At 55.5% G+C, this 26716-nt stretch overlaps 1 protein-coding gene across 1 annotated transcript; it reads left to right on the top strand.

Moving 5' to 3' along the window:
• Positions 1-7713: 7713 nt before the first annotated feature.
• Positions 7714-25937, top strand: SSU72 (SSU72 homolog, RNA polymerase II CTD phosphatase). The gene is made up of 5 exons (XM_040471504.1): positions 7714-7815; positions 8922-9334; positions 23082-23221; positions 23813-23931; positions 25431-25937. The coding sequence occupies exons 1-5, from the start codon at positions 7714-7716 to the stop codon at positions 25530-25532; spliced, it is 876 nt and encodes a 291-aa protein (XP_040327438.1). The 3' UTR covers positions 25533-25937.
• The last annotated feature ends 779 nt before the right edge of the window (positions 25938-26716 follow it).

Raw genomic sequence — 26716 nt, 5'->3', positions numbered from 1 at the left:
CCGGCCCCGGTTCCCGGCCCGTGCTGGGCGGCGGCCCCAATCCCCGGTCCCGCAGGCCCGACGCCGGCGGCCGGGCAGGCGGGGCGCGGCGGCCGCCGGAGGACGCCGGGTGGGCCGCGCCGGGCTCGTTGGCTTCGGGGCCGAGCGCAGCGAGGAGTCGACGAGGCTCGTTGGTCCGCGCGGTAGCCCCACAGGTTTCCTAGCGTCGCGGGAGAATTCAGGTTCTGAGCCCAGAGGTTCCCGTTCGCGCAAACCTCCAAGCTCCCGGTAGACCCAGATGCTTGATGCTGTTGCATCCACTTTGCACGTATGTTTGTGCATCTCAAAATAGCCGATCTTCTGTAAGATTTTCATCGATGGGGCGGTAAGTGCCAAGTCCAGGTGAGGGTCTAGGAGATGGTAGTGTCCTGACGACTGTCTCCAGGGGGTGTCGTCATTTATCAGATCTGGAAAACGTACACAACGTAACCTCAGGATAAAGGAAGGCTTAAAAAAAGAAAAACCCGCCTATTTTGTTAATTGTATGTATTTGTATTTTTGCCCCTGACTACATTTTCGAGTCTCATGCCAAAAAATGCCCCTCTCCCCAAAGCCTCCAGTCAGTAATTTCTGCACTCCACGTGAATTCGCTTTTTGTGCGCTTGTAATCGACGTGTCAGCACTCTCTTGTGATCGTGGCGTTGTATGTATTTAATAAAAGTTTATTCCCGCTTGGTAATTTTTTTCGTTCAAAATCACTTGTTAAAACGTGAACTTGATCTCTCACATTACAGTTAAAGTTTGGTATACATTGTCAACTTTGGTAGTAAAGCAAAGTTGAAACCGCCTTTTCTCCCGGAAGTTTCCACAAGGGATAACAACAGTGCCTGCTCGTAGTTCTCACAGTGCAACTTTAACTCTCCCCAGTAACTTGGAAAACTTAGAATATCCTGCACCTTCTCCCGTTTCTTAACGAAGGTAGGAGTGTCAGGTGTCCAGGATCTGCTAACTGGAAGTTTACTTTTTTCTAATCTATGCCACACAGCCCACAGTTTTCGCTTAATGTTTTTTGTTAGAGCATGGGACGCTTTGGGCCTAACAATTCATTGTGAAGCTGGTTTTTAAGCTACAACCTTTAAAACTGCGAACTTGTTTTAAAACCAGGAATGTGCTAGGATTAAGTTCAGAGTCATTAAATGTTTGGTGAGTTTGAGCAAAAGAATGTAAGGTTAACATTCCTGGAAGATTCCTCAAGGAAAGTAAAATTTAATGTCCTGAGTTCTAAGAATGCATTATTTGGAGACCACCTCATTCTGCTGGTTGTGGCCGGTGATCTGCATAACAAAGTTGAGATGAAATGTAACAAAAGGAAAACGTTTTTTTAGTTACCTGAAGCAACTTTGTTAATGAAACCAGTTCCAAAAGTCTTGCCTGTCTGATAACTTCCCTGAGACGGTCATCACAAGACGGCGCGCCCTTGTTTAGTTCAAAGCGGCGGTGGCGGCTCAGCACTGCGTCTCCTGTTTCCCCTGGAAATGGGGGTGCAGAAGAGCCCCTCCGAATAATCACCAAGAAGGAATTCTTATGTGTGTTTTTACCTGTTTTACTGTTAAAATTTTACTCAAAAAGAGATTCAGAATGAGGATACAAGGAGGTAAGTTTAGGTAACGTGTGTTATTGATGTGAATGTGACATTAATTTAGATATGAATCTTTAGGGTCTAAAATACTTACATTTGGGGAATGTATTTCTTTGTTAGAAAGTAGTGTTTGTACAAACAAAGTTCTCCTTGTAAAAGATACAGAGAAGATGGAGACGATGGCGATGACTCAAAGGACCCTTTCCGTGTACCACCTTCTGGAAGTTTCTGTGTGCACAGACGCCTAAGAGATTAAAATGTTATGTGGTAATTTCACATAATGTTTGATTTCGGTTCTTGTTTTGATGTATTGAATTTGAATACCTCTGTTCACATTGAGTAATGGCAGTGGTTACAAAATCAGGACACAGTAATCCAGAGGAATTCTGTGTAGCAATTAATTTTGTAGCCAGTTCCTCATTAGGAGACACTGGGGCTGTTTTCTTTCGGTCTTAGAACGTCAACATCCTTGTGCCGTATGAATATCTTTGCACAGTTTTCTGATTTCCTTGGCATGAATTCCTAGGGATAGAATTGCTAAGTCAAAAGATAGGCATATCGTACGTTTTCATATACTTTGCCAGACTGTCTTCCAGAAAAGTACCTGTTAGAGAATTCCCAGTTTCTCAATTTGGGTATTTCATTTTTTCATGCTGCTGGGGCAAAAGAGGATCTCCCCCTTCCTTTGGTTTTAAAATTGCTGTTGAGATGAACCAACTTTTCACGCCATTTTCACGTTTGACAATTATTTGCGGTTTTCTGTTTGGATTATTTACAGGTTTTAAAAGCATCTTTAAGAAATTGATGTGGTGGTCTTGTGACCGCCTTAGAGCTTAGGAACGTCAGGGCCTATAAAGGGGGCGTTTGTGAAAGCCTAGGAAAACGGCGTGACACGTGAGAAAGGAAACCCGCAGCTCGGTTACAACCACCTGAGATGGCAGAGTATCAGGAGGAACGCAGTGAATTGAGCCTGCACAGTAGGCAGTTGTTTCAGTGAAGCCCTGTTTTATTTTATTCTTTGTTTTTGCCCTATTGAAAATCAGTTTCGACTATTTTTGACAGCTCAAATATTAGTGGTAATAAATGTCGGCAGTTTTAGTCACAGTGTTCCCTGGGGTGATCATTTTTGATCCTTGGAGACGAACTTGTTTCAGATACCAGTCCTGGGAGCGCTTTAGGTTTTTAGGAGTGCTTCCACAGAGGCTTCTGTTCTTTGTACACTGTAGATTGAGATTGCCCTTTGGGGTCGATTAATTTATTGTTTGTTCCAAACCGTCTCCTAGATGTCAGTGGCCATGTTGATTTTTTAAAATTTTCGTCTGTTTATTCTTTCAGAGAGCACGAGCGCACGTGCGTGAGCGCAAGCCAGGGAGGAGCAGAGAGGGAGAGAAATGCCAAGCAGAAGCTCATGGTTGGCACAGAGCGTGACGCGGGGCTCAGACTCACAAACCGTGAGATCGTGACCTAAGCCGAAACCAAGAGTCCGACACTTCACCAACTGAGCCACCCAGGCACCCTAAGGGCCATGTGGATTTTTAGGAAGCTCTCTGACGGTAGCCATTCAAAACAGATTTTACGGATAGACTTCTATATTGCTGAACTGAGTTCTCAATTTGCTTTTAGTCAAAGGCAGTGTGATTTGGGGAGGATGAGCAGAGGCTGCAGATGCGAAGGAAACCAGGTGGGGGTCAATCTCTTGAGCTCCTCTCTGCCAAGCGCTTTCTAAATGCCATTTGATTTCATCCTCGTAACCATTAGGAGGTCCACACTTAATACAGGTGAGGAGATGGAACCCAGCGCAGGAAGCCCTGGCTCATGAGTGACAGCAGGGATTTGGACACGAGGGCCTCTGGGTATAAACCGAGACTCTAGATGGGAAAATCGTGGGCTGAAGAGGGGTCCCGGCTGAGGGGAGGACAATGGAATTGGCTGAGGTCCTGTGGTTTTCCGATTTGGGGTGAGGCAGTCAAGTCTTAGTGTCATGACTGGATCATGTGGGCCTCCGGCCACCCTGGGACAGGGGCAATTAGACATCCTCTCCCAGATGGGACCGAGTCTCAGGCTGCCTGTGTTTATACCATAACAGCACACCCAGTTGTGCTAAATCCTCATTTCCAGTAGTCTCTTGTCCTTTACCAGGGAGGGATAGTCAGCTATGCAGCCTCTCTGGCTGTATCTTTTGATATGTTGGTTCTGAGCACACTTGAATGGAAACCGTTTGGGAAGGTGAAAGGATTTGAAATCACATCTTTATGGCAGAGGATGGGGCGCCTGGTGGCTCAGTTGGTTAAGTCTGACTCTGGATTTCAGCTCAGGTCATGATCTCATGGTTCGTGGGATTGAGCCCTGTGTGGGGCTCTGCGTGGAACCTGCTTGGGATTCTCTCCCCACACCAGCCCCCCACCTACTTACGTGCACATGTTCTCTCTCAAAATAAATAAATAAATGAACTTAAAGAGGGAGGTGCCTCCAGGGGAACACATGTGCCTTCATAGATTTTTAAGGGACTGCGTTGTTTTTTGTCTTCAGGAGGCAGAACTGAAGTGAGGGTGATGGAAGAACGTAGATTTTTGTTTGAATACAAACATGGGTTCAGAACAGGGTAGACCAAGCATGGTAACCACTCTAAGAGCTAAAATATTCTTCCCTGCATCAAGGATCATCTTCAGTCTTTTATAGATGAAACCCAGGAGGAGCCCAGAGCGGGGAATGGTTCAGCAGGCTCCCATCTGTGAGGAACATATTCTTGTTTAGGGCCAGTTAGTGTTGGAGCAGGAAAGCAGCACATCGGTGGTCAGTTGTTGCTGGACCATCTGAAGTACCGGGTCTCGCGGGTCAGCTCTGCTGGCACTGTGCGGCGTGGGTGGGCAGGGACACGAGAGGCTGACAGGAACCAGCAGAGCAAGGTGGCCTGCCAGAAGCCGGGGTTGAGGAAAAGCAGCTGTGGAGGGAGGAACACCCGAGAAGGGGTGCTGATGCGGGGGCTAAACGTGATGGCTCACTTGTCGCAGGCCTGGCACGGTGATCTCACGCTTAGCCGTTCGGTTTTGTCGTTGACCTTGTGGGACGGTAAGAGTAAGGTGTAAACCCTAGAAAATATTTACCGGAATATGTTTTCAGCCAACATGTAGCAGACGATGACGAATCTTCCTGGAGTGTTAACGTTCCAGAAGAGCTCATCTTGCAGTCTTCGCGCTGTGACACTGCAGGCAGGCATTCAGGTGCGATGCTTGTGAGCAGTTGATTTGTGTTCTGTACGTATGAGGTCACCACATACTAGACGTCGGGCCGGTGAGCAGTGAGTGATGTGCCTGCGTGAAGGTGACCTGGGCCCGTGCGTGCCTCGCGCCCTACTTAGACACAGGGTGTGCCTTCAGAAGGTTGGGGGTGGGTCTAGGGTTCCAGTCGTAGCCACAGTAATGCTTGAAATTAGATTAATAACCATACTGTAGAAAACTTGGATGTTAGCTTATGATCCTTTTTGGTATTCATTTTAACATCATTATTTTACCTTTAGCCATGGGATGATAATTGAAACACTTCGTTTCCCAAAATGTACCATTTTCTTTGATAGGTTCTTTGTGATAGGTTTTTTGATACTTGGGAAGACATTTGATAAAGGGTAGTTTAACATACAAAATAGTTGGTCCTTGAGACGAAGCTTCTTGGTTGTCAGGAATGTTTTTATAGCGTTCAGTTCCCTTATGTAAGGTCATTGTCACACCGCAGTGTTGTCACAGTACAAGATGGGCTGCTCTGTCACTTGCATCGGCTGAGAAGAAAGGGAGCTTCTGTTGCCAGTTAGTCTTTTTGCCACTTGGGAACATTCTGTTGGGGGAAGACCGAGCCGCATTTCGTTTTGTTTCAAAATACGCTGGGTTGCCATTTCGGAAAGTTGGGGAGGGTGGGGAGGATGGGCCCCAGGCTGTTCCCAGTGGGGGCTGGCTTCCTCCATTCAGAGCCCCACCTGGCCCTTTGGGGATCCTGCAGTCACCCCCTCGGAAGCCTAGGGTATCTACTTTCAGGGCTGTGGACAGACAAAAGTGGAAAATGTTCCATTTGGACACCTAATGCAAACCTCGAACCGCCCCCCCCCCCCCGTGATGGAAGATGGGTAGAAGAGATAGGTGGGCCTGCCGGGTGGCGGCCCCAGCACGATGGGGGACGTGAGTCCCTGCACCGAGGGGTGTCTGGTTGGAACCTCCTGGGAGCTCAGTGGGCAGCTTTCAGGTGGCCTGCCTGGAGAACCCTGGGGTCCGGTCCAGGGTCTCTGCATCACGGGCTAGGATGTGAAGATCTTTGAGGTGCCCTGTCTTCCCGCTCTCCCCGATCCCCTCTGCTCCTGCCCCACAGCTTTCTCCACTGCTGTCCTCTCGCTGGCCTGTCTGTGGTGCGCACTGACTGTTTTACCTGCTTTGTCGTCCCTCCGCCCGCCTCCTGACCGTCTGAGAAGAGAGATTTGGGTCTGTTTTCATCACTGCTGTATCCCCAGTGCACAGTAAGCTCCAGGAAACATTGTTGCATCAAAATGGAATGATAAACCTGCCATTGGAAGTGGTGGTGGTTTTTCATCTTTTGAAACTTGAGTTGTGCCCTCGGGGGTCTTGTTTCTGTGGCTGATGTGGTTTCATAGCACACCTCCGTCCTTTCCCTTGCCGGCTAGAGATGCGGTGCCCGGGCCAGCAGATGCTGGGGATGTGAGCGGCCCAGCGCCCCTGGACACTGGTGAGGGGTCGGTGGAGCTGGCTTACCCGCATCCCGGATACTTGTGACGCTTCCGGGAGCCTGCCTTTCCAGGAGCCACAGGGTAAACTCACAGGAGACTTGAGGCTTAGCATGGGTTCGCACACCAACAAGGGGGGTTATGCCACTGGCCAGGGTTGGTCTCAGGAATCCCTCCCTCTTTCCTTCAGTGATGTGCATTTTCCACCTTGCATCAGGCTCTAAGCCGCTGGGGCATCCTGAGGACACTTCGGGGGAAGTGGCTCCGTGCTAAAACAGCAGGCTGCTTGTTGCGGGCAGTTCCTGACAGATTCGGGCTCACCGCTGTGTGCCCTCCAGGGCTCTGTGGCCACGACCTGCTCGCTCAGGACCCTCTTAAGGGGAATGGGACCCGCACGGAAGCAGGTGCCCACGGACCTTCCTTGCTCGGAGATCAGCAGGTGGCTGGCGCCTGGGTAGCAGCTTGTCTCTGTTGGCTGTTGAGGTGACCTTCATCGTGGGCGTGTCGGTGATCTGGCAGGAAGTACTTGATCGTACGTGATCTGAACTAGCGAGGAATCGGGTTTGGATTTGGGGTGAAAACGGTCTGTGTGTACCTCCTCAGGGCACACGAGTAGAGGTGTCTGTGTGTCCGTGCCGGTCACTCTCTGGTCACAGCACAGGGTGTGTTGTGGTTAAGTGTCGGAAATGTTGGTTGTCTTTAGGGTTTTAACGGTTCAGGTACGTGTGGGTCTTGGTTTGCTGATCATCGTGTTCTCTGTCGTGGGTGATGTCCTGGGGGCCTGCTTGCACAGCTCGGACTGGACTTCTAGGGACGCAGGCAGGTGACTCCACCCTTGCCAGACTCCCAGGACTCGGGTGAGGTGAGAGACAGAGTGTGAGTGGGGCAGGGGCAGAGAGAGAGGGAGACACAGAATGTGAAGCAGGCTCCAGGCTGTCAGCACAGAGCCTGATGCGGGGCTTGAAGTCATGACCTTGAGATCGTGACCTGAGCTGAAGTCAGACACTTAACCGACAGAGCCACCCAGGCCACCCCTGTTCCAACTCGATGCCCCGAGTAGGTACCGGCTGTTGAGGCTTCTCTTCCCTTGGGGACACAGCCCCTCCCAGGCCCCTGTGCCACCACAGTTGGGCATCTTTCCACTCTTTGATTTTTCTGTGAACAGTTGCACCATATTTTGTGTGGGTGGCACCCTTCACCCTTTTCACAGCGGCAGTTGTGTCCCGCTGCGTGGAGGGACACGGGCTGGTTCTCGTCAGGGTTGCGGGGAGTGTCCTGCGGGCCGTTAGCAGATGTGTGCACGTAGCCCGCAGGACGGACTTCCAGAGGGAAGTGTGTACGTTGGAGAGGGTGGGTGGTTTGTGCTTGACGGATGTCGGTGCCCTGTCCGGAGGCTCACAAGTTCTTGCAGTGGCGCCGTCTCAGGTTTTTCTCCCTTGTAAAACTGCTGTTCATTCGCCATCCGTCGGGTACTGTAGGTGCCAGGGACACGGCGGCAAGCAAGAGGGACCACGTCCTCACGGCGTGGCGCTGACGTGGCAGTGGGAGGGCGCTAACCCCTGAGCAGACTCCCCGTCCTTCGTCTGATGCGTTTCTCTTGTGACGAGTGAGATGAAGCCGTTTCCTTCCTGTAACTTTCATGCCTGTGCCCTGCTCCTCTGGGTTATCTGTCTCCTCCTCTACGTCAGGGCATGCTCAGCCGCAGCCCTGTTGACATTCTGGCCTGGAGGACTGTCCTGTTCCCTGTCGGAGGCTTAGCGGCCTCCCTGCTACCTAGATACCGGCAGCAAACAAAAATATCTCCAGACGTAGTCGAATAGCCCAACTTCTAGAAAAGCCTGAGACCCTTCTTGCCAGGCGGGGCTTGCGCGAAGGATGTGGGAAACACACGTGCTCTCCCGAGGCCTGCAGCTGGGGAAGTCCCTTCAGATGCAGAAGGTTATGGTTTACAGATAAACAGCTATGATGAGAAGTCCCATTTATTGAGACGCTTTTAACACTTAAACTTTTTACTTTTACTCACCGTGAGTTTGGAAGCTTTCAAGTTCTATGCCGACTGACTTTTGCACATGACCGCCACAGACCCGAGAGTGGTTATCAGTGGTGACAGTGTGTCGTGGGCCCTCATACCTCTGGTGGTTATTGTGAGAGGACCTCTGTCCCCGTGTGGGTTGTCACAGGGGCTGCGCTTCGTGTACATCCCCCCCCCGGTTGGTTAGGAGACACGCTCGTCCCTTTCCTTATCTTTGATCCAGGTTACAAGAGTCTCCAGCACTTGGGGACTATCTGTTCTCGGCCCTCACAGCAGACACGGTGCTGCCGGCCGCCCCTGGGCTCTCGGTTCTGGTTTCCCCGCAAGCCCCACACCACAAGATGCTGGGGATGGGACGCGTGGCACTCCCCGTGGTAGAGTGTGCTGTTAAGTCCATGGGAGCCTCTCAGGAGTCAGGAGATAGAGGTCCTGTGAACCTGAACCGTCTACAGAGGTCAGGGTAGTGGTCAGGCATCAGGAATGTTCCAGAAGAAATCTTCTCTAACCCTGCATGTCTGGCAGGCCCCTGAGGGTCAGAAAGTTTCTAGAGGGACGTGGTATACAGCTGTGGTGCTCAGACGCCACCTTGTAACTGGGTTGAGACCCTCTGTCTTCCGTCCGGGTGGGCTTCATCCAGATTCGCGCAGTATGCTGCAGGATTGCTGACGGTTTGTGCATGCGATGCCAAAAGTTACAGATGTAAAAGTGTGTTCTGTAGCATCAGCAGTCACTCTGTTTCCCATGTCATATCCCTTAGTTTGAGAGGTTTGTGTCTTAATCCAACTGTGATTTCTTTCTCTCTTTCTGTGTCTTTCAGCAAACGGGGATTCAGTGTCCGGTCCTTTGGAACAGGAACCCACGTGAAGCTCCCAGGACCAGCACCGGACAAGCCAAATGTTTATGATTTCAAAACTACATACGACCAGATGTACAATGATCTCCTTAGGAAGGACAAAGAACTGTATCCCAGTGGGCTGCCCCTTTACAAACCCCATGTGCTGGTCCCTGGCAGGTGTAATCTGTGACGTGTACGTCACTCTGACCTCCGGTTTAGGGGCGTCCGTGAGGTGGGCACGTAGTGGCCGCCTCCGTGAGGTGTGTGGAGTCACCCCACACGCGGTGCAGAAGCGGACACGTAGGGTGTGCAGATGGAAGCGTGGAGCGCACCTTGACAGAGTCGAGGAAAGTTCCGATTTAACATTAAGCAGAACAGCTTAGATGAGGAAAGCGGAAACCACAGAATTAAGTTGCTTTTCTCACTGCAGGGCTGCCCACCGCTGTCCTCTGCAGGTAGGTAGGCGTGTGCGTGGGTGTGCGTGTGTGCGCGCACGTGTGAGCGCGGTGTGCGCTGATGCGTATGTAGACAGGCCGCTTCACACATCTCTGCCACGTTGCCACAGGGTCAGATTAGTAGGAGGGCCAGGTTTGCTACCGAGGGAAGCATGTCAGAAGCAAATAATCTGAGAGAACTTTATTTCATTCCAAGAAGAGGCAAAACAGACAGGATCTGCTACTTAAGACTCATGTGAAAGAAAAGGTATTTTTTAAATAGGTTTTATGAACGTGACCTCCGGCTGTGCAGTGGTTAAGATCATTGTTGCCTGGCTTTTGTCCAGGGCGCTTCATGATCACCCTGTGCTGCTTTAAAACTTCAGGGCCTGCCTTGTTACGGTGAGTGATTTATAGTTTTCAGGATGGAGCCCAGACATGTCCCAAGTGCAAGGAATATAAACACCAGACGGAGAACTTTGTCTTCGTGTTGGTGCTCTTACCATTTTTAATAAACTATAAATGTTTTTTTTTTTGTAAATCTGTAGATTAATTAGTTAGCTGGAGTGTGGCTCCACGTGTCATTCTAGCAAAGTGTAAAACTGGACCCTGACGGTTATTCCGTCTGCCCCCTGTGCTCTCCTTCCTCACCTACGATGAGAACGTTCTCAGAGGGCACTGAGGCCACAGTGCCATAGCCTGGCACGTGGGGCTGTCTGTGAGTCGCTGTGGATGGTGGGTCACCTGTGACGCACCGCTCCCAGGAGTCCAGGACACGTGGTGCAGTGGACCCGGCGTCTTCCTGGGAAGTCCTGCGTGCCCCCTTTCTCAGAAGCCCAGAGCCTGCTCTGGGAAGAGACCCCGAGGATTTCCAGTGATCTGTGCCCCGGTCCCTGCATTGCAGTGACGTGCTCTGCTTGTGTCCTTGGGCCAAGAAAGAAGGCTGGGCTCTGGCTCACCGAGAGCAGCATCTCAGAAAGGCTTTCTCCCTGAACTTCTCCCTTGCGTTGAGAGCTGGTCTTAAGTCTTGCAGAGAAGTGTTGACCACAGCCCCTTTACCCTGGAAAAACCTTTGACCTTAAGTCAAAAACCTTTTTGTAGCTTGCTATAAACTCTGCATGTGTCGTTAGGCTTATCTTGAGACTCTGTTTTTGAAGATTACTCTTCAGCTGGTACCATTCATCTTTAAAACTCTTCTGTTCACGAGGGAAATGAAATCCGAGAATATTTATTTGTTCGTAGTCCCTTAATCATTACAAATTAGGCCTTCTGACCATGGAGTTGACCATGATCCCCGTTTCTAGGAACAGGCAGCATGTAACCACGTTTTAAAAAGACCAGAATGAGAGGGTTTGGAGTAGGAGGGTTGATGTGATGTCCTGGCAGTTCTGAACGAAAGAGCAGAGACCAGCTGCTCAGAATTCAGAATCTCCTTTGTAGGCTGACTTTGTACAGAGGCACAGTCTCTCCACAAAGCATCCAGTCCAGGAGACAGCCACACGTGTGTGCCTTTGCTGCATTGTGGGGAGGGTGTGGCTGGGAGGGACACGGCTGTTCCAACTGTCACTGCACTATTTGCCACCTGAGACCCTGCGTGGGAAGGTCATCTTCACAGACCTCCCCTTTTGATTGCCCCTCGTGAGGCTCTGGGAGGGACACCTTTGTCGATTTATTAGTCACTTCTCTTGGGTGGGATCTCTGTCCTTTAGGAAGGGGGGTTGTACTTGGTTAGCTCGCCCAAGTACAGCCCTTGGCCAGTAAAGGAGGGACACGTGTTCCAGGGGTGCCCCGTGGACACTGGCAAGACTCAGGACAGGGGCATCAATCTTCGTGCATGAAGGGAACAGGGAAGGAGGCGATGGCGGAGGATCAGCTGTGTGTTGGGGTCAGACACCGGGCTTGGGAGGTGCCCTGATAACACGGGAGGGGATACTTGGCCGGTAACGGGGCACATCCAGCTGCAGGCGGCCTGCCCCTTTGGTTGCTTCCCCCATTGGCTTTTGTGCGCAGATAAGAGCTAAAAAGCCAGATCTGTAGCTCTTACGGAAGTGACGGTTAGAACCTGCGGTGGAGAGCTGGAAGGTATTTTAGGATGTAACCCACAGATAAAACACCACATTCAGTACATGCTCGAATTTTCAAGGGAGAGAATGACTGGACAGGAGGAAAATGGCACATGGTGAGCAGAGCTGGGAGGTGAGGCCGAGTGGCCCAGTGGCATGGGTCGGGCGCCCTATGGGTGTGCGTGCACAGCGCTCCTGAGGCAGAGTCAGGACGCGGTGCTGAGCGCGGGGCTCTTGCTAAGTTTTGGCCGGCAGGCCTGCTAGTGTGAAAGCACTTTATAGGTAGGTGGTTTTCTCTGAGCGGGGTGGGCCTCGAGGGGTTGGGGGCCTCTTGCCTGTGGCTCCCGGTGATGCTTGAGCGGCCAAGCCCTGGTCTGCTGTCCCTGTAGGACCTGCCGTGGGAGGTGCAGCAGGGCAGGGGCGTGAGGTGGGATACAGACCTTGTTCAGCTAACCCTAAACTAGTCCATAAAGCTGGACTGGTCTGGTCACCAGTTTCCTGTGAGAATTGTCTACCAATAGTACTGGGAGTCAAGTTTACAGAAGAGTTTTGTGGTCAGAGAATCCATGCAGCACACGAAGCTCACGGTCTTGTGGGCCTTCGTGTACTTCATGGGGCCGTGCAACCATCACCGCGGTAATCGTGGACTGTTTTCACCTACCCCCCCCCCCCAACGTCCCCCGCCCCTGGCACCCACCGGCTACCTTCTGTCCAGACGCTTCATCCAAGTGGAGTCCTGGGCCTTGTGCCCTTTTGTAACGGGCTCCGCCCCTCAGCATGTCCTCGAGGCTCATGGGGCCTGTATCCGTATCCAACTGTCCATTTTTAGACATGATTTTTTTTTTTCCCTCTTTTAACCTTAAGTTTTGTCTTCCTTTGCCCTGGAGTTATTTTGAATATGGAGCAGCTTTAAAGTTAGGGTTTCGCCCTGTGAGCTTGAGCACGGCTCCAGGGCTGGAGTGGGGCAGGTTTGGAGGCTTGGCTCGCACTTGCCTCCAAGGCATTTCCTGGGGGGGGGGGGGGGGGTGAAGAGCCCTGGGCCTGCCTGGAGCACCTTTCCTGAACCGGAAGTAAGTTCTGCGACAATAGCGGATCACTGGACCCGGTGGAGGGGAGGGCTGCAGTGTCCTCCTCGGGCCTGAGAGTTTTGTGCGTTCAAATTAGTGCCTGTTTGAAACCTTTGAGTAGCTACATGCTTTGTGAACTACAAAATCACTTAAAACCACTTGTCTTTAAAAGCAAGTCAGTGTGTGGCTCTAAATATAGTCAATGACATTTTTAACTGGAGACCAGTTGCCCCCTAAACATGGATTTGAAATGCAAATGGAACTATCACTTCCTGGATCCTGGATCCGCCATATTCTCATTTTTCTCCATGTTTTGTAATTACCTTCTGGGGTTAGCTTTTTTTTAACCATTTGTTCCTTTTCATCCTCATTTGCATGGTCTTTTAGGCCTTGGGTTAATTCATGTGTACAGTTGACCCCAAACAGCATGAGTTGAAATTGCCCAGGTCCACTGGTGTGCAGATTTTTCTCGATAAATACAGTACGGTGCTGTAAGTGTATTTTCTCTGCCTTGTGATTTTCTTAAATTTTTCTCTAGCTCCTTTGTTCTAAGAATACAGTATATGATACATACAAAATATGTGTTAATTGACTGTGTTCCCAGTGAGGCTTCTGGTCAGAAGCGGACTGTTAGTAGTTAAGTTCTTGGAGGGTCCCGAGTTATACTTGAATATTTGCCTGCAGGGAGCACCCCTCACTGCCCCCCCCCCCCCCCGCCCATGTGGTTCCAGAGGCCACTGTACAGCCCGTTCTTTACTGTGTACTTGCCTTGGGGTAAAAGGTGAAAATAAAAATGATCTCTAAGATCGTAAATCCCCACAGCCTCCCGACCTCTGTCTTGGGTCCGAGGTCGGTGGACACGGGAGCTCAAGAGGGGGTCTGTCCTCCCTGAGGCCCTGTTGCTGTGTGACAGGGCCTCTACCCTTTTCCAGAAGCTTGTGGTCTGGGTCTCCTCAGGCTCTTGTGTCCAGCTCAGCTGAGCCCGGTGGGGAGGAGGGGGATGCCCGCCTGCCGGTCCCGTAGCGGGAATGGTTCCCGCAGCTCCAGCCAGAGCTCTCTCGTGCCTGCCCCGGGCCCGGCTCCACTGTCGGATGAGCGCGCTCACCTGGCTGGTGGTCCCTGGCTGCCCCCTGGCTCACTGCGCTCGAGGTGCGCCGAGGCTCTCTTCGCTTCTGCTGCGTTGCACCTTGTCTCATTTCATGCTGGTTGGCAGCTCTTTAAAGTAGTTTCTAAGTAGTTTTTGAAAACAGTGTTTGTTTAACAAATGTCTACTTCTTAAGCCAAACACTGATTTCTAGAGAAACTCTGATCTAGCGTTGCTGGTATCTAAGCTTTCAGGTCTTAGAAAAGCACTTGTGCTTGAAGTGTGCAGATGAGGAGCCGGAACAGCCACCACCGTGTCGGAGAGTGTGTGCCACCTCGGCTGGGGTAGCTGCCAGGGGTCGCTTGCGTGTCTGGGCATGACAGAGCCAACACTGACCTCGCCCGCTGCTTCCAGAGCTCACCCAGGGCTGGGGGCAGGCCTGGTTTCCCCAGCCTGCGGGAGGTGATTTGCTGATGCCGGGCATATAAACTCAAGGGTGGTCAGAGGACATTGTAGACTGGCCTGAACTGGCCGCCGAGCCTCGTGTTGGGGCAGCAGTTAGGTTGGATGCTGGTGGCTCGGGAGCTGACTGACATTTCCTCCGGGGGTTCCCAGGTTCTCATTTGTGCAGCCTGTATGCTCTGGAAAAACCGCTCTGATTTCCGAGTTGAATTTCTTCATATGAAAGAAGTCCCGACTCAAAAGCTTTTGATGTGGTGGTTCTGAGTATGGTCCCAGGGTCCCAGTGCTCCCTACGGCCCTTCCCGAAGACCCCGTGCTTAAAGCTTACCTTTCTCCCTCTCCCCGAAGTGTGGAGAGGGCTCTGGCAGAGGCTCCCCTGCCCACCGTTCTCAGTCCTCCCTCTGACGGCTGACAGGCTGTTTGAATGCTTTTGAAGACGCCCCAAACCTGCCCTTTCCCCCAAAGCACTGGGCGCACCCTCTCCGGCTGGCTTTTCTCCCTCACAGGATGGGGAGGAAGGGGGACAGGACCGCCAGGTGCGGTAGGTCGCTGTGAGGCCCGTGGGGACCAGACCCCGGGGGCCCAGGGAGGCCGCCGTGTCCCACTCCAGCCTGATAACCTGCTGCCTGAGGAGCAGCCACAAGAAACGCCTTGCTTCCGCGCTGCTTCAGTGCTTTGCCCTGAGAACGTGGGCTCAGGGTGTCTCCTGTATCCGTGTGGGTGAGGGGTGGTCTGGGTTCCCACGTGTGCTCCTCTCCTGGGGCCTTTCCTCTTAGTCCTCAGCTTGGTAGCACTTGGCGTGCTCCGTGATTCCTCCGTGTGGTTCCCTTTGGCCTTTCTCCCCTGAATCGAAACTCCGAGATGGTGTGGCCCGTGGCACGTAGCCAGTGCTGGACAGTGGGAATCCAGGTGAGCCACCACGAGCTCGGATGAGGGGGCGGGGGCCGGGTGGGCACATGGGAATGGGCCTCTTCCCCGGGCTGGGGAGCCTGCCCGGGCCTTGACCAGGAGGAAGTGCGGGGTCAGGGAGGGCTCCAGGGAAACAGCTAGGCTGAGCAGCAGACGGGGGTCTGGGGTCCCGGGGGTCCCTGCGGCATCAGTCTGGCTTTCCCACCAGCCTTGGGGGTGGAGTGCCCCCTGAGGGAGCCCCGAGTGCAGACACTGGTCCAGCGGCACCCACCTTGGTACTGACCACTAGCTGGAGCTGTGCGGCAGGGGAGCTCATGCACACGCAGGGCCTGAGGCCCCACTGGGTCTTCCAGCTGCCCAAGCTGTCGTCGGCAGATGCCCGGGCCCTCTGTCCAAGAGGGGCTCCCAGTGGGCGTGTGGCCTCTAAAACAAGGGACTTCATCAGGGTGGCTCTGAGGACACATCCTGAAAGGCAGGCAGCAGCTGCCATCAGCACCCTCGAGGAGGGCCTGCTCCCTGCCCCGGCCTCTGAGCAGGTCTGAGCGGCGTGTTCTGCCAGGATGGCCCCCTGGATTGCAGGTCACCCGGAAGCTTTGGAATCCTGTCCGCCTTTCCCCGATGCGTCCCTGTCCCGGCCTCGCTCCGAGCATGCTGGGCATCACCATTACCCTCCAGAGTAAGATTTCCAAGTCTGGGAAAAGCATCCCCACCGGGCCTTGTTGCGTGCAGTTCTGGGCGCGTCCCGGTTGGCGGGGGACGCTCAGTGAGGCCTTTCTCTCCAGAGGCCTCTGCACAGCTTGCTTCTCTGCTGGCGGTGAACCTCGCCGTCGGCTCTCCCGTGGCCACGGCTGTTTTCTTCGAGGCCTGTGGACCCGGCTGCTCTCGATCCCCATGAGGAGCCCTGCTGGGGGCAGGTGCGCAGCTGTGCAGTGAACGCTGGCCTCCTCCCTCGGCAGACGTTTCGACACTGTAGAAGCTGAGTGCTCAACGGGGGTGGGGGTGGTTTCAGCTTGGTGACCACCGTGGGCTTTGTCTGCTCATCGTGTCCTGTTCCTGCTTTGGGCTTTTTTCTTCTGAGATTCTTAAATTTTGTGATAAAACAAGGGGTTTTTTTAAGGTTTTTCGTTTTTGTTTTGTTTTTATGTTGGTTTTTGAGAGAGGGAGAGAGCGAATCCGGGCTCTGCACTGCCTGCAGCAAGCCCGACGCGGGGCCTGAACTCCCAAACCGTGAGCTCGTTATCTGAGCCCAAGTCGGACGCTCAACCGACTGAGCCACCCAGCCACCCTCAACTATTTTTTTCTTAGCTCACTAAATAACTAGAGTTTCAGTGAGGAAGAGGGATCGTTTGACTTCTTGTACTCATTCACAGAGGTGTCGGCCGTCGAGAGTAACAGCCCTTGCTCAGCCTGTGGGACGCTGCCTTCTGATGGCAAAGCCCCGCGTGTCACGGATGTAGGTGGTCAACGCAGGCGGCCCAGAGAGCAGGGTGTCTGCTGTTCGTGCTGCTGGGCTCAGCCCTCCTGTCTCCACGGCCCACCTGGGATTTAGTCCAGTTTGGAACCATTTATGTAAACTAGACGTGATGATAGTCTAACTCATAATTTTAAAACTTTTTCTTAAAAAAGGGTCAGAAAGTAAGTTAATATTCACTAAAATGCTCCATCCTAGGGCTCAGCTTTTTGCGTTGAGGTTGAAATTTGTATAAAATTAAGCAGCTGGGGGTAGGTGTGTGTCTGTGCCTGGCCGGCTTGGTCGGTGGAGCATGTGACTCCATCTCGGGTCGCAGGGTCCAGCCCCTCGTAGGGCTTGGAGCCAACCGTTAAAACACACACACTCGCAAAGACTGAAGATATTTTTCCCACTGTAATTTTATTTATCTGGCCAAGTTATTTATATTTGTTTTCTGAACTTCCTCAAATTTAAGTGGATGTGGTGGTTTAACCTGTTTGGACAAGTGGTCTCTTCTCCCCTCCCCTCCCCTCCCCTTTCCTGTGTATTTATTGAGAGAGAGAGAGAGAGAGAGAGAGAGAGAGAGAGAGAGAGAGAGAAGGCAAGCAGGGAGGGGCAGAGAGGGAATCCCAAGCAGGCTCCGTGCTGTCAGTGCAGAGCCTGACGTAGGGCTTGATCTGACGAACTGTGAGATCATGACCTGAGCTGAAACCAAGAGTTGGACGCTCAGCTGACTGACCTAGGCGCCCCCTTCATCTGTTTATTACGTAAAAGCCTCCTACGAAGCGCTAAAGTTTAATCATGCTGGACAGCGTGTTATGGTGGACCTTTGTCGTCTGTTAACTTGAAGCCGACTCTAGGTGGCCAGGGGTGAGGCCCACGCATTCGCCAAAGCCGGGAGCAGCCTGGGGGGGGGGGGGGGTCAGTGACCTCACTGCCCCCACCTCCAGGTTTCTGAGCAGGTGGCGTGGCCCGCAGGTTGGAAGAATTGTCATGCCAGTGCTGCATTTTGTAAGCCCCCTTTAAAGGGGGTGTTTCCTTTGAAGAAACGAGAGGATGTAACCCTTCCCTCCGTAGTGTCTGCTGCCTCTTTGTGCAGGGCCGCCGAGGCCAGGTGTGGGGCGGCAGCCGCTCCAGAAGCCGAGCGCCAGGGTAGTTCCGACGGCATCCTTCTGCGCTGAGTAAACCAACAGGATGTGAGCCGCATCACCCCCCCCCCCCCGCGCCCCGAACTGGAAACTTCCCCAGTGAGTTGTGGGGAGGCCATTGGTGCCCCTGGGCTGCGGCGGCCCGTGTGTGCCGGGTGAGCTCGCCTGGCAGGTGCCAGTTGTACTCAGGGACGCTCTGACTCGTGTGCCCCGGGAGCCGGGTGTAAATGTCTCCACGGCTGGCACACTCAGTGTGACTACTGACGCAGGTCTCTCCACGCACTCTGCTGGTTGAGCCCAGCAAGGGTGACCCTGCCGCGGCTGTGGGATTCTGGGCCTTGTGGGCGCCTCCGCTTTGGTGCACCTGCCGTGTGCCCTGCTGTCCCGTGTCCCCACTTAGCGCATTTGCACTGTGGGGTTGCAGGTTGGGCCTCCCGGGAGGCCTCTGGTCCCCGCACTCAGAACGTGCTACCCCAGAGGCCTGTTCTCGTTTTCTTTATCTTTCACGTAAGTAACACTTGTTCCTAAGAACAGTGCCAGTGACCTCTCCTGGTGGGTTCTTGGGAGCTGTGTTCTCTGGGGGGTGCTGTGTGTACAGCCCCCCGTTGCCACCTGTGTGTCTGCAGGACCCGGTGCTCAGTATTCTGTTTGTGGACGTGGTCATTGAACATTAAGTTACCCTGAGGGCTCCCCACAGAGACAGAAGTGCTCCTGACCTGCTTCCTCCGCAGGCCAGCGGCTCTTGGTTTTGTGTTTTGAATGAGGCCTTAAACTAAACCCTGGAGGTTTTGTTCTAACGTTATCTAGGATCCAGGGAAACCCTGCGGCGTCTGGCCCTGGGTGTGTGAGGCCGACAGCCACGTCACTGGCTCCTGGGGCAGGGAGGGTACCAGCCCGTGCATTCAGCAAATGCGAGACCTCGCTGGCCACAGGCCTCAGTTGGTGCTGATTTGAAGTTGAAGGCAGAAATGCCACCACATAATCCTGAATTTGAACTGAGCTCTTGAATGCTCTCTGAGATGGGTAGGGAGGCTCATTCCCTGCCTGTTCCCTAGGTGCGTTGAGGGGAGCAGGCACCTGAGAGGCTCCAGCTGCACGGTGGGGGCGCCCGGACGCCTCTCCCCACTTCTGACAGGTCACACACTCCGAAGGAAAGTCCCCAGGGGCAGGAGGGGTGCCCAGGGGGTTCTTGAGGGCAGCAGAGAGGAGGGCTGACGACTGGGAGTTCTAACTTCCTGGGCCAGGGAGTTGTCCCTCGTGGTGGATTTGGGGTCGGGATATTACCCTGGGCTTCCTGGAAGCATGGCCCTGCTGACTTTAACACTGTGCTCTGTCCCCGTGCCTTTCAGGGGGTTTTCAGAAGCCCCAGTCCTCTCCTGGGGCATGGCTGGCTGTCTTCCGGCTTGGGAGCATGGACCTGGGCTCAGCCAGGCGGTGGGCCTTTTCCTCACCATCACCCACCCCCATGCTGAGCACCTGTGGTGGCCCAGACCCCGCGGCGGGGGGTGGGGGGGGGTGCGGTGCTTGGGCATTTCTGAGCTGAGCTCCCTTAGAGGGTCTTTCCCCAGAGGGGACTTGGGTCCCCACTTGAAAATTCTTGCTCCGTATCTTATGTTTGCATATAATCAACCCTAGATGCAGGGTTTAAAAAGATGAGCAGGTTCTCTGGGTGTGGCCCACGCTTGGGGAGCCTTAACTATGGAGGGTTTGGGTTTACATCCAAGGCCAGCAAGTGGAAAGACCTGAACTAAGTATGGTAGTGTTGGGGACCAGAGCAGGTGTTGACAGGGCTCTGGTCACCCATCGTCTCAGCGGGGCATCCTCTGTTAACACAGCCTGAGCAGTGGAACCAGGGCCAGATCCAGCTGCCTGGGGTGTGCTAACCCCCACGGGGGGGTGGAAGGGGAGCCCAGTGCACCCCTGCCTGGCCCCGCCCCCCCCCCCCCCCCCCACCCCAAGGTGAAGGTTCTGACTTGGCCTGGTTGCTAGCCTCTGGGATCCACGGGCACTCTGGGGCCAGCATGCCCCGCCTCTCACCGGGGTTTGTCTTGATCACGTTTGGTTGGTGACATTTGTGGGGAAACGAGGCTTGGGCTGTGCTTCCCCGTCCTTGGCAAGAGCCTCTGTTTGGCTGGGGAGCAGGGACGCTGGTGCCTGGTGGCAGCCTGGTGAGGGTGTGGAGCGTGAGGCTCCCCTGGGAAGTCCGTGGCCTTGGTGAGCGAGCGTCAGGCCCTCGTGCTCCTGCGGCGCCTTTCCTGTGCGAGCTCTGCAGATGGCTCGCCTCCTGTCACTTGTCTTTAGCGTAAACCTCCGCCTTCCCTCCGTCCTTCATGGAAACCTCTCTGTTTGAGCCAAGGTTCCGCAGGTGCTCCAAGGGGCACAGGCCTTGCTCTGTGGCAGTCCCTGGCTCCCTCCATCCCCTCCCTCACCCTCCTCACGGGACAGCAAGTTGTGCTTCCCCTGGGGCTGTGAGGGTCTAACTCGGGGGGCCCAGGGTACACGTCCACAAAATGGCTGTGGAAGCCCTCGTCTTTGGGAAATCACTGGAGAGAGAAAAGAGTTCGGCTAAACCTCTTTAGGTTAAACCTAGCATTGGAAAAGTTCCTTTGAATCAGAACGAGAGCTGTGTGGCTCTGCTCTCAGGGAGAGCCTAGATCCCTCAAAGGGCGGCCCCTTGAGGCAAAGCCGGCCCCAGGCCCCCGGGGCTCCTGCCGGGCTTGGTGCGGTCTCTGCAGTGTTTTGCCGTGCGCATTTCAACTTTGCAGAGAAGACGAGTTATCGTGGCTTCCCCGCTCCTTCTCTCATTGCCTTGCTCTCTTTCTGGGGACAGTGTCCCATCCTGTATCCCATGGGCTTCCCGAGTCTCGTTTGGCCTGCATGCTGAAGTTTACATGACAGCTTTGAACGAGCACGTGCCATGCGCTGGTGCCGGCGAGGTCTGTGTCGTCTGCTAGTTGAGACCCCGGAGTGTTTGAAGACAACCCTTCCTTTTGTACTTCCTGTGACGTGACCAGAACACCAGGTCCTTCCCCGGGGGAAGGCAGGGGGTGCGGGGAACCTGCTGCCTTCACCTGTTGCAGGTGAGAGCGGTGAAGACAACTGCCTTCTGAAGGCCAGGAGTGAGGTGACAAGGCCGTCAGCCGGGAGTGCGCGGTGGCTCCTCGCGTCACACCACGCTGCTCGGCAGGTGGGAACCTCGCTGCGGGTCCGCATTGTGCCACAAGAGCGAGAGGGCGTAACCGGCTTCATCCCCAGCAACTTGGCCTTCTGGAAAGATCTCGGGGTTCACTTGGAGGCGGAAGCTTCATTAGGAGCCTCCCCGTTTATCCCAGGGCGCTTCGGGTCAGGGTGCTGGGGAGAGTGGCAGCCCGCATGCCACGTCCCATGTCCCCCCCCCCCCCCGGAACCCGTTCCCCAGCTGGACAAGGGAGCTCGTCCCTTCTAAGGGCGAGACTCTGGCCTGCTGCTGTCCCATCCCTGGAGATGCCTTCCTGCCTCTGGGAGTTGGCCGGCCCCTTACTAAGCTGGTGGCCGCTTCCGGGCCCCCGTCGCTGCCAGCCACAGGAGAACTGTGTGTCGTGGGGGGGTCTGACGGTGCTGCCTCCTTCCAGAAGCAGGGCCCTCTGCTGACCTCTGCTTTGGCCTCTGCTTTGGCCTCGCTGTGCCCAGATAAGTTTTTCAGCGGGGCCTCTCTCTGCTCCTCCACATCCTGTCCCTGTCCCTGTCCCGGGCCACTGTGACTTGGAGAAGCAGGTGGGTTTGTGGTCAGTCTTCAGAGGCTCGTGCCCAACCCGGCCTTGCATCTCTGGTGTTTGCCAGGAAACGGTCCAGAAAGGCCACCGTCACTCTTCCCTTGGACACTAATGAAGGTTAGGGTTTAATCCCTGAACGAGGCATTTTTCTCCTTACAGAAATCATTTCATCTGTTCCTCTTTTCCATAAGTAATTGAGGCTGAAGTAAAGGAGGAACGGTTTCACGAGGCCTTAGCGCCGCAGGCCCCAATGAGGGGCCTTCCCTGAGCGCCTGGTGGCCACCTGTCCCCAGGGGCTGGGAGCCTCAAGCCTCGGCCTCGCCCAAGACAGGTGTGTGTCTGAGGACACACAGGACACAGTCGGGCGCTGTGGTCTTCACCCTGCCGGCAGGGGTGCGGGGGAGCGAGACCATGGGCCGCCCCGGTCGCCTGAGCCGCCTCTGTCCACCCTGCACCAGCGGGTGGGCCTTCCCGAAGCCGTTTCTTTACGCTGGACTTCGGTGCCGAGCGTATGAAGGGCTGGGTGCTGAAAGGCCTCCGAGTGGCAGCACAGCTGGCTGGGGGGGGCAGGAGGGGCTGCGGGCCCAGCCCAGGGGCGCACACGGGGGTTCGGCGGCCTGGCAGCTGACGGGTGTCTTTTCAATGTAAAACTCGACACGGGCCACTCACAGATGTTCTAGAAGCACTTTCCACTATCCAAAGAGGTAGGAAATGTATTTTGAGTAATAGGAGATTAAATTGCCCTAACTTAAAATCTGGGGGAGCCCTAAAATGTATCACTCAGAAGTCCTGCAGCAGCTAATCTGTCTCGTAAACAGAATTAAAGATGCTTATTCCCAGCTGTCTGGAATGCCCTTTAGTGATAACCATGGACCTCATCTTTGGGGACTTTGTCCCTGTCTCTTGAGGTGGTGAACCCTATCCCTGGGGTCACTGGGTTGGGTCGGGTGTGGCCTTGTCTGGAGGGTCCCATGTGAGGTGCTTGCCCCTCCTGCGGGGCCTGGGCCACCTTCTATTTTCAGTTGGTCCCCTGCTTCCCCCCTCCCCCACCCCACCCCCCAGCCTCCTCCATGCTTCCCTTTCTCTGGTGGGTTTCCAGACTTTTTTTTTTTTTTTTTTTTTTAAACTGCTGCAACTGAGCCAGACCTGGGACTGGCTTTGTCTTTGCTGAAGGGCTTGTGCTCAGTGTGAGTGATGGCAGAGTTGCCGGGGGATGAGTCAAAAAGCAGGTTGTAGACACTAGGTCTCTGCTCTCTAGAAAAGGTTGGTCTGAAGGGCTGCCGGGTGTAGGGCAAGCGCGTCCCCCGCCCGCCTTGTCTTCCGCAGGACTCCAGGGACTGGCCTGGTCCACCCTAAAACGGCCTCGGCCCCTCCGTGGCTCTGCTGCACCTGCCAGGAAGGGGTCCAGCAGCTCTGCTGTTGCAGACGCTGAGGTGCTGGGCCGGGCTGTAGGCGCTCCCAGCTTTACTACAAGTCTTTAAGGTTCCTTGACTCTGGCGCTTAGCTATACGCAGAACGGCATTTTACATATGTTGGACAGAAACAAGAGAATCAAGCCCCGGCCAGAAAGGTTCCAGAACTGCAGAGACCTGTTCGATCTGATCCTCACCTGCGAAGAGAGGGTGTACGACCAGGTGGTGGAGGGTAAGGATGCAGTCTGGGCGCGCGCTGCACACCTGCTGGCCGTCTGCCCGTCGCGGCCTCGGGGGGCCCCCCTGGCTGTGAAGCAGAGCCGGTCCCCAGATGGCCAGGCTGCCCTGCGCACGGCTCGGCGCTTCCCGGCCCAGGGCGTGGCGCGGGGTTCCTGTGGCTCCTGTGGGCAGGGGAGATCGGTCAAGGCTGCGGTGGGGTGGATGGGGCCCTCCCTCCTCCTCGGCCCCCAGCCTGCAGGCCGAGGGTGGAGGTGGGGGTGGGAGGTGGTGGCCTTCGGGTGGCCACGTTCATCAGAGCAGACCCACCTGTGTGTTGGCTGACAGCATCGTGCGGGTTTTAAGTCTTTGGGGCACGTGACGAGCATGTGCGAAGCAGAGGAACCAGGGGCCTGGTGCTCGGCGAGTGGGACCACGTGGCCAGCTCGTTGAGGATGACCGTCGCCGGGTCTCCTTGAGTCACACCACGTCTGGCGTGCAAGTGCTCGGGCCTGGCTCGTTACCCAGAGGCCAGAGGCAGGGAGCGCGTCGACCCCCTCGCACTCTGGTTCTGAAGCCTCTGACCGCTGTGTCTCGTCCCTGTTAGATCTGAACTCCAGAGAGCAGGAGACCTGCCAGCCGGTGCACGTGATCAACGTGGACATCCAGGATAACCACGAAGAGGCCACGCTGGGGGCGTTCCTCATCTGCGAGCTGTGCCAGTGTGTGAGTACCCTGTGCCCTCCTGTCCCCTGCTCTGGTCCAGGAGTCCAGGTCTGTGTGACCCAGGGCCCCAAGGAGCAGTCTCTGCCAGAGGGACTTGACCAGGGCCACCTTCTCCTGACACACGGGTTTTACCAGGAAAGTGGCTATCACGTGATTCGGATTCACGTTCGGGTTATTTTCAAATGTTAAAGTAGGTGCAGAGGCGCCCGCAGATCTGTGGATCAACCACACGGCTCTGGCTTAAGAACTTGCCTCTGTGCCTTTCGTTGGGTTGATGGAGGCGCGGTGCCCTGCTCCACGTCCGGCTTCTGCAGAGATGGCCGTGCGTGCCCACCAGGACCCGTCTGCCGAAACCTGGCTGACGTCGAAGGGAGCCTGGGGCCCTCAGAGGTGCCGTCAGAGCTCTGCGGACGCGGTGGGTCCTCCTCTCCTGACCCTCAGGACCTGTCAGTCCTTGGCCTGCCCGAGTGGCCCTGGGCAAACCTCCCTTGAGTGGAAAACCCCAGGGACTTTTGCAGCCACTGTGCAGCTGTGCTCAGAGCAAGACCTTCCCTCTCAGATGGGACAAAAGGACCGAGCCGGGCAGAGGATATGCACCTCGTCCTGTCCTCTGCCCGCAAGCTCTGCGTTTAGGTTTAGCTCTGCTGGCTAGGAGTGGCCAAAATGAGGGAAACAAGTGGCTTGACCAAGAGACAGAGACAGGCAGGCCCGGACTGTTTCGCTGTGAGGGCCCAGGCCCTGGTGTCTCGTTCCACACAGCCGGCCTCTGTTCCCAGCATGGCCGTCGTGCGAGACAAAGGGCTGAAGGGGAGCGCGTGGCCCAGAAGCTGCGCGTGCGCTTTCCTTTCGGGTCACCCGACGAGAGGCGAGGTACAGGGGGTCTCTTCATGTCGGAGAGGCGCTGCTTACAGGCCGAGGCTTGGGCCGGTGAGCGGCCTCGGCCACTGTGCGGCCCGCGCCGGCCCCGGGCCACCCTTGGGCTGTCCGCCAGCAGCACCTATTTCTTCCAGGAAGGGTCTCCAGCAGGGGACGTCTGGCCTTCTCTGCTAACAGCTCTGGCTGTCACAACTGGGAGGGACCATAGTGACAGCCGGCGGTGGGGGGGACGCCACAGATGTCCCAACACCCTGCCGTGCACGTGACGCCACCGATGCAGAGCACGGGCTGGCTTTGGGCAAGTGACCGAGCCTTTACGGAATGGGGACGGCGGAGGCGGCGAAGGTCCCCAGTCGGTGTACTTGGGACATCAGTGGGCAGGCCTCCTGCGGTCAGAGCCCGGTCCCTTCCCCGGGTGGGCTACAGCAGGCGGAGGCCGGGGACTGCCCGAACCCTCTGTCCTCAGGCCCCCGCGGGGGTGGGTGCCAGCAAGTCTCCAGAGCACAGGTCAGCACCGGGTCGGGGCACGGGCGGCTGGGTGCGCGGCACCCCCCCCCCGCCCCCCACTCCCGGGGCCATCGCCCACCTCCGCACCCGCTCAGGCGGCCTGTGCCTCCCCCCAGATTCAGCACACAGAGGACATGGAGAACGAGATCGACGAGCTGCTACAGGAATTCGAGGAGAAGAGCGGCCGAGCCTTCCTGCACACGGTCTGCTTCTACTGAGCCGCCCGCCCTCCTGAAGCCGACTTTCTGAGCTTCCTTTTGTTAATACTTTTCCTCCCTGATACCTGTTTTTACTTTAAGGTGTTCTGCTGGCGGACAGCAGCAGTGCCCAATGAACTGTACATACAAAATGAGAAGATACACAGACACCAGATTACACCAAATTCTTTTCTTTCCCACTCCTCCTTATGAGTGGGATGTCAATTAGGAAGTTTTCTTTCTTTAACCAAAAGTGTAAACAACGGTTTATAGTACATTTTCCCCATACATTTGTGGCTCTCATTGTGGTTCCTCCCCTGTGCCCCCCAGACTTGCTGGAATGTGCAGATAACCGGAATGAAGCCGTGCACTCTGTCTCACTAGGAGAGAACCTGCGATCGTCCAATAAATAGATGCTGCTGCCTTTGCTTTGTCCTCAGTTGCCCACCTGGCCTGCCGGGGGGGGGGTGGAGACAGGGGGCGCTCTGGGACCTGTGGACCGCAGCCTGACTTCTGGTGGGACCCTGAGGTCCTGCTACCCACAGGGACTGCTGGAAGAATGGAGCCCTCCCTGTGGCACCTCCTGGGGCTGAGATAGTTGTCCCCAAGAAGCCTTATTTCCTCGTGATCCTCCTGACCGCCGTATCTGTGGAAGACCTCAGGTCACCATGGGGAGGTGGTAGGGGCTCCCACACCGGCAGTGCCCTTCTGGGGGCTGTGGGTGCGGCCTTGGCGCAGGGACTCTCTCCCGGACCCCCAGCATCCCCGGGCACTCTGAGCAGAGCCACAGACACTGGCCTGTCCCGGTGCCTGGTGCAGACTCCTCAGGGAAGATGGGCCTGAGGCTGGCCCTGCCGCCACTGTGGGGCACCCTTTGGTCTTTGCTGGGCCATGTGGCCATGGCTTTGGAGTGACCTCCCTGGCAGCTCCCCAGCGGCCCTGCAGGGCGGGCGCTCCACCAAAGGCAGGTACTTGCTGGAGGAAGCCGGGCGCCAACCAACCTGCCTGCGGCCCCGCGAACCGGGAGGAGGGGTCTTCAGTTGAGCGCTGGGGCGGAGGGTCCGGGAGGGCGCAGGGCCCTCCCCAGGAACGACCGGTCCGGTCGGGACTGGCCAGACGGGGACGAGATCCCGCCCTGCGGTCCCCGGGGAGGGGTCCGGCCGACGGCGCGGGGCGGGGCGGGGCGGGCGGGCGGCGCGGCCCCT

Source organism: Herpailurus yagouaroundi, unplaced genomic scaffold (assembly GCF_014898765.1).
Source record: "Herpailurus yagouaroundi ecotype Mexico unplaced genomic scaffold, PumYag 77, whole genome shotgun sequence".
In the NCBI taxonomy this organism is placed as follows: Eukaryota; Metazoa; Chordata; class Mammalia; order Carnivora; family Felidae; genus Herpailurus; species Herpailurus yagouaroundi.
The sequence above is the reverse complement of the archived record's forward strand: the minus strand, read 5'-3'. Positions and strand labels throughout refer to the sequence as shown.

Bases quoted from the DNA above. Each gene is read 5' to 3' on its own strand.
- SSU72 (XM_040471504.1), top strand. From the start codon at position 7,714: ATGTCGGTGCCCTGTCCGGAGGCTCACAAGTTCTTGCAGTGGCGCCGT. The intron at 7,816-8,921 runs GTAGGTGCCAGG...GAAAGTTTCTAG, and splicing joins TTCGCCATCCGTCGGGTACT to AGGGACGTGGTATACAGCTG. The intron at 23,932-25,430 runs GTGAGTACCCTG...GCCTCCCCCCAG, and splicing joins TCTGCGAGCTGTGCCAGTGT to ATTCAGCACACAGAGGACAT.